The following is a 10,689-nucleotide window of genomic DNA, read 5'->3' on the forward strand; positions in this document are numbered from 1 at the left end:
AAACAGATTTAATTTGCTCACAAATTCAAACTGGCTTCAAAATCAAACACGCAATGTTAAGTCAGACATGCAGCAGCTGCATCACTATTTTAGCTATGGCAGTACTCTCCAAAGTTACACATGATGTACACTCTAATAATAGCGAATGCTCGGTCTTCTAGTATAACAAGACTGAATGTGCTCAGTGTCGAATGAAGAAAGTCATTTTGGGAAAATAATTCACTTAGATTGTGGGAGCCCTGACAGAGGAGTAAGAAAATGAGCTTCACAGCTCATCCAGTGTGGCAGAGGGAGTGTTATCTGTCTTCACACACTATTGATCATAGTGACACTTCACGGCTTGTTGTTTGGCAACATCGATTTTCAGCCACATTTTTACAACGTGCTGTGACGTCCGCTCATGTCCCTGCACTTGAGAAAAGCCTCCTCAACAGCATTGTTCCTCTTCTTGTTCACACAGCAAGAAACCATCTGACGTCCAGAGAGCATTAAATCATAAAAACCCATAAATATCTTTAACAAACGTTAATTTGAAGAGCTTAAATGTTTTGCACTAAAGAAGGCCTACGACCAGACTGTTTCATATTGTTTGACCTTGTTCACGCACTGGAACACAACCTGCATAATGCATCATTTGTTAAAGGTGTGTTTAAATACTGGCTATCTCACCGCGCCTACAAGACTCACAGTCTCGTTGTCATGGCTCCAGCAGGATGTCAACTCAGGGATAAACAGAGGAAATACTAATACTGACGTGAATTAGCAAACATTGAAGTGTAATTACAGTAATTATCCATTTTTTCCTTTCTTCTCGTGACAATTGTATTAATTGTTTTTGTTCCGCTGCGGAAATGACTTCACTTTACATCCGATTTGATTCCCTCTGACATGGGTCTGTGAGGGAACCTGAGAATGTCAAGGAGATTGACATTTATCTGCCGTCATTGTTCTCTCGTCCCCAAGTGTTTCACATTCAGGTAAACGCTGGCTCTGCTCCCAGGATGCACAGCTGCCACATGGCGAGTTATTTATAGTTGGATGACGCAGATGTCTCACATCAGCCCCGTGGTAGGGCCCTCAGCTGGAGACGCCTCTGCCTGGCTGCCCGACAACGGTGGATGCTGTTGCCACGGGAACAGGATTATGTTGACATCACAAGGATTCGAAGCAATCTTCTGTGGAGACCAAAATCCATGGTACGCCCACGGCCCGACCTCTCGCAGGCCTGGGAGACACTGTCAACCTCCAGCTGTGTGTTGTCATGAAGTGTGTGAACCAAACACCCACACCACACACACACACACACACACACATGCACACATGCACACATGCACACATATGGTTGGGAAGACATTATGATGTGCGTGCCTGAGTGCGTAAGAGCGTGTGTTTCCGTCTGTCTGTGTTTTATTGCCGCATCACTAAAAACCCACAACAGGTCAATCATGACATGAACTTCACTCTCTTGTAAACATTTTACAGGTGCACTAACATGCTGTGTCGGCAGGCGTTAAGAAGAAGGGGATTTTATACATGAGGACATATTTCGGCCATTTTTAAAAGAGGAAATTACTGATGTTTTCACCTTTATTGTTCACTGGCAAATTACATAGGCTACTGCAAGAAACTTATGGTCTTCACCCCACTGAAAGAGTAGCCATTATGAGTAATGTCTACTATTGTGTGAGGTCCTTCATTAAGGGATATTTACTTAAACACATAATAGGCTACACACACAGGACAGGATAAGACACAAAGACAATGACAGCATAACTGGAACCCAAAGAAGTGGAAGATTCAGTAAAATCACACTGAAAAATTAAAGCACAGTGTCAGATGACAGATCACAGATAGGTCGCAGCTTTCCAATTTATTATGTTTACAGTATTCATGTGAACTTAGCCCTCTGCAGGTGGACAAATATACACAGTATTAAGCATAGAAAGCCAACAGATGTTCTGTTCAGACCAGAGGAATGTCTCTGCATCTGCACCAAAACAAATAAAAAAACACTGCAGATAAAGACTAAGGCTGGAAAGAAGTGGCAGCTGATCTGACAGGCACTCAGAAAAATCTGTCTGAAAATAGAAGTCACAGGTTATCAGAACCTTTTTGATTAACCTTGCTTAACATGAGAAAATCAAACAAATGAATGACTGTTAGTGTGGCTCGTGGGCTTTGAGTTTTTCCATTTGCTGAACAAACAAACAATTCAAAGAGAATGGCTCCCCACTTTAAATACAGGCATCTACTAAAAATTATAAGGACCTCTCAAGATATGTAAATAAATAGCAAAGAACATTTTCCATTTTTAAAGGCCTGCTATCATAATTTAAATACTCAGTGACAAGCAGCCTATTCAATGAGAGAGATGATGGATTTCAAGAAGGCTTTATGGAGTTACATTAATTAGATACAGTGGCTATACATGGGCCTACTCTACTTTCTTTTAAATTATTAACAAGCTGTGATAATATCCATTTGTATTATCTTATTCAATTTACATTCTGTTTATCTTCAGCAAAATACACAAGTCATACTAAGTAGGAAAAGGGGAAATTAACTGCTTTAGCTAATGCTAACATGGCTTGCTAATTGTGGGCTTCAATGAGCCCCAAAGGCAAAACCATTGTGCCCCACATGGGCTTATACACAGAGGGGCAAGGTGGGCATTCAGAGGGGCAAGGTGGGCATTCACTGGGCCCACAAATGGTCTTGCCCAAAGCCAGCACAGGTGCTGCAAAGGGCAAAAGGCATGAGGGCTCCACACTGGATAAGTGTCGATTTTGCAACTGCCCACACTGTCTTGTTTGCTGGGAATGGACAAGAAAGCTGAAGAAGCAACAGGTTTTGTTTGAAGATATTTCCCTGTGCCCTTATAGTGAGTAGTCTGCAAGTCTGTGATACTATCACCTAAATCACTAAAACCCTCTTAACTATTAACCATTAGTAATGGTTAATAGTTGATAGTTAAGAGGGTTTTACAATATATTTGTGAGAAAGAATATTGTAGGAACTGTTGATTTTTGTATTTTTTCTTATGTTTATGATCATATAAAGTGGACAAAGTATTAAAATCACCTATAACCTAGTGGTAGTCAGTGTTTCCCAGCCTGGTGTTCAGGATGGAAAATCTGATGGTTAAAAAAGTTTCCATGATGAATTTTGATGATCTCGATTGCGGGCACAGCTCCTGTTGAAGGCTTTCTCCTTGATTCTCTTGGTTCCTGTCGGCCTGTCTTAAGTGTATAATCGTGAGTAGGGTGTAACTGCAGAAACATCCTGCATGCTCTGCAAACATTCCCTGGGTAAATAAAGAAATACACCATGGAAGTAAACTACAGATAGTGTTTGTTCTGCTGTAATCACACTCTGTGGTCAACTTTTTTTTTTTTTTTTACTTTAAGTTCTTACATATGTGATAAAGAATTAAATGAATGTATCCTCATTTGTAAAATTGCTGCAGCTGATATCATGCTGATTTTAACACCATTAGATCATGGGGCTTGTTTCAGGGAAAACCCTGTCAGCGTGCACGATGCACCACGAGCAGAGCAAGGGGGGAGGAGGAGGAGGAAGAGGAGGAGGAGGAGGAGGCTGTCAGCTGCGTCACATGAAGGTTGTTCCCTGTAGACAGGGCGTCCATAATCAATGACCAAACACAGCAGCCAATCACAGGGCGCATGCTAATGAGGAAGCTTTAAACCCTCTGGACCTTCCTTATGAATCGGTTCTTTACAGACTAACCGGATTTTAGCGGCACACTCCGGAGGAAGCGGCTGATCCTACTCCAACCTCCACCACAAGAGACTGGGCGAACTTTTTCACTCCGACACTAACAAGCGGACCCGCTGCACTCTCACAGGAATATCTGTCTTGTGTTTCAACTCAGTAGATCTGAAGATATCTACAAACCTGAGCTTGGAAGGAAATCCTTCATCTTCTGCTTCTTGTCTTTTCTTCGATTCGTTTTTATTTTAATTTCGGGTTTGGGTTTGAAAGTTCACATCGCCATGTCTTGCGGTGATGCGTCGGATCAGAGCCGGCGGTTCTGCGTCTTGTCTTGGGATCAGGTGCAGCGCTTGGACTCGATCCTGGCGGAGGCTGTCCCCATCCACGGCCGAGGAAACTTCCCCACTCTGTCCGTGCAACCTCGCCAGATTGTCCAGGTACAGACCCGCATTCATACATTTGTATACTCAGTTTTTACTCAGTTCCAGATAATTACCTCATAAACACACAGTTAATGTTATCATCATACCCTACTTATTTATCATTATGCATACAAATAAAAGTAGCCTACATGCTACCAGTGACTACACAGCTTGTGGACAAGAAATGAATAGCTAGCCTACTGTAAAACAAACCTGTGGATCTCATATTTTCTCACTTTGACATAGGCCTAATCAATATTTGATTAATTAAATATTAAAATTAAAATTAATTTGACTGGACCCCTCCATCAGAACCCCTGGGTGTCATCAGACTATGAATGTCACTGATTAACTCACCCTTTTCCTGGCTGAGTTTTACTTCTATTATCATACATAGGATATTTTGAAAAAAGTTTACATTTTGACTGTTTCTAATTTCTAATCTTCTCCAAAAAGTGTTGAAAACAACCACAGGCAAACTATGACCCCTGCATATCGTTCCTCCTGGTGACAATAAATTAAGTTTCATTATAAAAATGACAAAATTATATAATGATAAAAATATATTCATTTAATACCACTCATATACATCATGCAGTATCCCCTGCTAAGTCTTAAAACATATGGAACAGACACGTGCCTCAACATTTCAGCATCCTATGCATTGTGGCTGGATCACATTTCACCTCACTTAGCGGTGTCTCTACATAGCTGGCTTTGCATCTAAGTAGTAAATGCACTGGTAGAATTTCACATCGAGCATATAGCTGATGCCTAACAGAAATCCATACCCAGTAATCTGGTACAGGATCTTTTTTTCCATTTCTTTTTCACTTTGACATATTCAAGATGAGCTCAACAAGCCTGTGAAGCCCAGAGCTTCATGCATGTGGTTGTGGAAAAACAAATTCTCCATTGAGGAGACAAAATACAGGTTTGAGTCCCAAATGTGGGGACTCTAATGTTTCCCCTGGATTTTGTCGAGACCCCACCATCTGCCACATTCATTTGGTGGTTGGCTGAACACTTATCAACAGAAGAGCTCCTGTCATGACAAACTGTCACGAGAGTATTTGCTGTAACTTCAGTACATATTTATTAGGTTTTTATGGTGAAATTATATCTTCTGTGTTCTACATCAAAGGAGGTATGACGGAGTGAGCGGACCTTTGTCCTGCTGCAGGGTTGGAGGCATCAACAGGCTGCAGCATCGTGGGGCACTAGAGTCCAAAGAGGCAACACCCTCTGTTCTTAAGTCGCTTCACAACTCAGACCTGTGGCTCACAACTCTGTGGCCCTCTCCCCTCCTCTCCCCCCTGCTTAATTTCTTTTTTTCTCCCTAAAGAAATGAGACACACTTGATCAGACAGGAGCCAAACCAAGGCTTTCTCTCAGGATTTCATGTAAAAAACAAACAAACAAAAAATTCCAACAAAACAAAACAGCACAGCAGAGAAATACCTGTGTTTACAGAGGGAAGAGAGGGAGAGAGCGTGTGTGGGGGAGGGAAGGGGGGCTTAACCACTCACCTGCATCTTGAACATATACGATCTGACTACCTGTGCTCAGAGGGAAGAGAGAGGAAAGGTGCAGAAAGCAGGCCTGAGGCTGAATTTCATTCTGCCTGCTCTGACATACTGGGGCGAGCACAGAAGTAAAGAAAAACCTTTGTTATAATTGCTCCTGATTGGAATTTGAACCCAATCAACACGCTTTTACGGCTGAATGATGATGACGATGCTATTATCACCAAGTTATGACAATATGATTCTGTTCCTCCTCCTCCTCCTCTTTTTGAGGAAGGGGCTGACTCGCCTTCAATTGTTTGTTTGTCTCTAGCCTGACCCAGTATGTATAAATAGAGCCAGCTTGTTATCTGATCACCATGGGAGAGAGAGTTGACAGACACTAATCTGACAGGTCAATGCCAGTAGGGAGATTTAGGATTGTGTGTGAGTGTGTAACAGCTAATTTGTACTGCAGGTTTAACTGTTTGAATCGTCTGCAGTTGTTATTTGTTCAGAGGAAATACGTGATGCATACAGCCAGTCAGGCGTCCATTGCAGTCTATTTAGTGTCATCAAGTCTGACTGATGTGACAAATTTCTCAAATTGCTTGTCTTCCTGGGATCACGGAAGCTGCAGCTCGCTCTCGATACGACAGATCATTCAGATCTTAGTTTCCCAACTTTAGTCACTTCCAAATGTTTTGACTTTTCCCCTCAGGCAGTCTGCCTTTGATATCTTATTTCAGGTCTCAGACATGCTTCCCCTTTGCGTTAGCTAGAAATGATGTCGGGCATGCGTTTTCCAGCTGTAGCTCCTCAGATGTATCTGCACTTCGTTTAAGCATCCTACAGGTCACTATAGGACAGAGGAAAGGAAATGCCGCATATCCCTAATGACCTAACATTGTGACATTTAACCTAAAGCAGGTTATTTTTTTTGTTATTGGACCCTGTTGGTCTACCCCGCTGGTGCTCATCCTCTCTTGGTTACAGTTCAGCACTATAAATTACTTATCGCTGTTTCTGTGATAAAATGAGACGAGCTGACCCAGAGGGAGACAGACCTGGAGCACAGACACAGACTCGCCAGCTCTGCCTCTGCTCTTTGTTTGGACTCCTTAGATTTCATTCAGACTGAGGCTGATGGTGATGAAATGGACTTTTGAGACCAGGGGTATTGATCCCGCCCTTGCAAAATATTGATTTCCACTAGGCCCATGTGGAGCTCATTTGGACATCATTTCAAGAGTTTAACTTGTGTCTTTTTAGTGTGTGTTTCTTTCATCACTTCTGAAACTACAAAGCCCTTTTTTAACTTTCATTTTCTCACTAATAACATGCTTCTTTTCTGTCTGGTTCCTGTCTAGGTTGTGCGGGCAAGGCTGGAGGAGAGAGGCGTGTGTGTTAAAGATGTGAGGCTGAATGGATCCGCTGCCAGCCATGTGCTCCATCAGGACACCGGACTGGGCTACAAAGACCTCGATCTGATCTTTGGCGTGTCGCTGAAGGACGACCAGGCCTTCCGTCTGGTGAAGGACGTCGTGCTGGACTGCCTGTTGGACTTCTTGCCAGTCGGGGTCTCTAAGGAGCGCATCAGTGCACTCACGCTCAAAGAGGCCTACGTACAGAAACTGGTGAAAGTCTGTAATGACACAGACCGCTGGAGCCTCATCTCGCTGTCCAACAACACGGGCAAGAATGTGGAGCTTAAATTTGTGGACTCTTTGCGGCGGCAGTTTGAATTCAGCGTGGACTCCTTCCAGATTTGCCTCGACTCCCTGCTCTTATTTGACCGCTGCTCAGAGACGCCCATGTCCGAGAGCTTTCACCCCACCGTGATCGGGGAGAGTGTGTACGGGGATTTCAAGGAGGCCATGGATCACCTGTGCCAGAGGACCATAGCCACACGCAGCCCAGAAGAAATCCGAGGGGGCGGTTTGTTGAAGTACTGCCACCTGCTGGTGCGTGGGTTCAGGCCCGCCTCGGAATCGGACATGAAGCTGATGCAGCGCTACATGTGCTCACGCTTCTTCATTGACTTCTCCGACATAGGCGAGCAGCAGAGGAAGCTGGAGGCCTACCTGCAAAACCACTTTGCCGGGATGGAGCACAAACGGTACGAGTGCCTGATGACTCTGCACGAAGTGGTGAACGAGAGCACCGTGTGTCTGATGGGCCACGAGCGGCGCCAGACGCTCAGCCTCATCTCCATGCTGGCGCTGAGGGCGCTGGCCGAGCAGAACGCCATCCCCACTGTGACGAACGTCACGTGTTACTACCAGCCAGCTCCGTACGTACAGGACATCAACTTCAGTAATTACTATATTGCACACGTGCAGCCGCCGCAGATCTCGCCGTGCAGTCACTCATATCAGACGTGGCTGCCCTGTAGCTGAACTGGCTGTGAGACGGACAGAGGTGGACGCGTCTCCGTCGCTCTTTATGTTTCAAAGGAAGTGGACTGAAAATACACACACAAAAAAAAGGAAACCCATGTTTGCCAAATGTGACTTGACTAAAACAATCCTGTACTGCTGTACATCTGATTGAGCCGATGCATTATTTTCTCTCACTTTGCTCTTGCAAAACATCTGTAAGATTGCTGGTCATTTCTGAGATGTAGCGATAATATCTTATTTAAGTATTGAAAAAAGTCTTTATGAAGCTTTATATAGTGTATGTCAGAAATACATTTTTGAGGAAACAAACATTGAAGCTGGTGTAATTTTCATACTCTGGCTTTATTTTTTTTAAATTACAAACCGGACCAAAGATGTATTTGTTCTTCAGAAAGGGAATGTTGTTATGATTCCAAGTGCCTAAAATGAACCGTGAAATGTTCTAAAAACATCTGTAAAGTGAGAACTGTGCATTCAGTGTTTTCTAGATCACTCTGTTTATCTTTTCAGGAACAGAAGCATTCATTTTTGTGAAATTAAAAAAAAAGAGGAAAAAGTCGTTTTTGTGTTTGTGGTTATTTTATTTGAAATTTGGTCTATAATGATTGTTGACATTTTAGTCTCCAGGTCTGGGGGCTGCTGGTCGGCCATTGTCCAAACTGCTTCACCATCCACACAGTTAGGATGCATATTCTCACATGACTCAGACTTTTATCCTCCTTTCCTTTGGATTGATGGATCGAGGGATTGATTGTTATATACAACATAAGCTGATGACAACAAGGCTGTTCATTTCTGGTAACCAGGCCCATTGAGATGCATATACTGTCGGCTGGAGTGAGTTGGATTTGTTAAACTGGGGCTGAGGATCCATTACAATCCGAGGACATGAACTATAAGGAGGCTTTTCTAAAGCACAATGGCCTCTCTCTCCTCTGTGATACTAAAGCTTTTTAACAAAGGCTGGCCTGTTCTCCCGCCCATGTTACCACTGGAAACCAAGCCCCGTTTGCTTGACTGATACCATATCCATGTCATTTTGTCCCGGGTCAAAATCAAAAATCTTTACAGGCACAGGGAGAGCGGTAAAGCTTGAGATGGTGAAGACGATACAGTCCACACAAATTATTAACAGATCTTGGATCGCCACCATGCTCGTCACATTTGGGCCAACATGTACATCCACTAACCAAAACAAAAACGACTCCAAATCTGGCTCAGACCCGTCCATTCCCCCACATGCCACGCTGCACTCCGAGTAGATATTAAAACAGTGGAAGATGTTGAAATACGACTGTGTGAACTGTGGTATTAGTGAAGACTACATATATCCCGCCTTATCGTTTCAGAAATCAGTTAAATAGGGGGTTACTGGTGGTGGCCACAGAGTCAGTTTACAGGGAACAGGCAGAGAACTGGAGCCAATACAAAGAAACCTAGACCTTGTGATTTTTCTGATGGGAAATTCTTCCACTTTCTTCCACATATTGTCTTGCTGGATTAACCCTGTTAGGGAGTCTCATGTTGGGTCCCTACTAACCCTTCACAGTTGTTCTCTGTGCAGTGTATATTACCTTTAACTTCTGCCTCTAGCCTTACAGTATGTGAATATAAAATGTGGTTAGAGACAATTTTATTGGGAATGTTCATGAAGCCCTAAGCAATACAAAAAGAAAATCTACATTTTTTACTGGACAAGGGCACAATAAAACAATGTGCGGCCATCTTAGCTGATGCTGTGTGTGTTCTCTGGGAGATTTCTAAAGTTAAACTTATAAACTTTTACCTCAGCTCTCGGGCTTGAAGACCTAACGACAAGTATGTTTTACAAGACATGACCAGGGTCCAATAAATTATGCTATCAATTTGGATTATGGGAATAATAAGACTGAGAGCTTTTGGAGACATACTATGGAAAACATCAGAGCCCTCGTAACATCGATTTCCTCTTCTTGCACTCTGCCAGCGCAGTACAAAATTAGTGGAGAAACCCTTTAATCAAAATACCACAGGCGAGTGATGTGCGGTGAAGCTGAGGCTGTTGGAACACCTTGGGGTCTGGTCTGGGGCCCCCGGGGCAGCTGCCCGCTTTCCGGCCTCTCTCGCTCAAAAACTTGTTTATGGTCACCAGCTGTTGCGACTTATTCATCTCCAGTCACATTTGTCAGTGCTCAAAAGGGTTTCATTTTTGACTTTTTGACAAATCTCAGAAGTATACACACCCTCGAGGGAGTCTTAACGATAACTGCTGAGATACAGATGATGTTGTCCTCTGTGCTGTTTTTATAACTACGCAACTTTAACTGAGAACTGATGCTACAGGCCTGTTTAATGTCTGATCTCCATTTGTGAGGAATCTGAAAGTGCTTGTTTTTTTTTTTTAATCATTATTGATTAGCTGATAATCTGTCAAATTGTTATTCCTGAACATGGTTACACTTACACATGATGCTAATGTTGCAACAAAGGAAATAAATGTTTGGCTCTGGAAACATATCAGCACATTAGTAGAGCTGAAGAATATTTATGGTTTGTATGTTATTATTAATTCTTTGAACTGCTGCATCTAAGTTTCAGCTTCACTGAGACTGCATCCCTGAGCTCTTCATGGTCTAAAGATGTTTTAAA

At 43.0% G+C, this 10,689-nt stretch overlaps 1 protein-coding gene across 1 annotated transcript; it reads left to right on the top strand.

The window, feature by feature from the left end:
- The first annotated feature begins 3,741 nt into the window (after positions 1-3,741).
- tent5ba (terminal nucleotidyltransferase 5ba) lies at positions 3,742-8,611 on the top strand. The gene is made up of 2 exons (XM_083989117.1): positions 3,742-4,169; positions 7,030-8,611. The coding sequence occupies exons 1-2, from the start codon at positions 4,014-4,016 to the stop codon at positions 8,056-8,058; spliced, it is 1,185 nt and encodes a 394-aa protein (XP_083845243.1). The 5' UTR covers positions 3,742-4,013; the 3' UTR covers positions 8,059-8,611.
- Positions 8,612-10,689: the final 2,078 nt, after the last annotated feature.

The sequence above is a fragment of the Trachurus trachurus genome, assembly GCF_905171665.1.
Source record: "Trachurus trachurus genome assembly, chromosome: 16".
Classification (NCBI taxonomy): domain Eukaryota; kingdom Metazoa; phylum Chordata; class Actinopteri; order Carangiformes; family Carangidae; genus Trachurus; species Trachurus trachurus.

Bases quoted from the DNA above. Each gene is read 5' to 3' on its own strand.
- tent5ba (XM_083989117.1), top strand. From the start codon at position 4,014: ATGTCTTGCGGTGATGCGTCGGATCAGAGCCGGCGGTTCTGCGTCTTG. The intron at 4,170-7,029 runs GTACAGACCCGC...GTTCCTGTCTAG, and splicing joins AACCTCGCCAGATTGTCCAG to GTTGTGCGGGCAAGGCTGGA.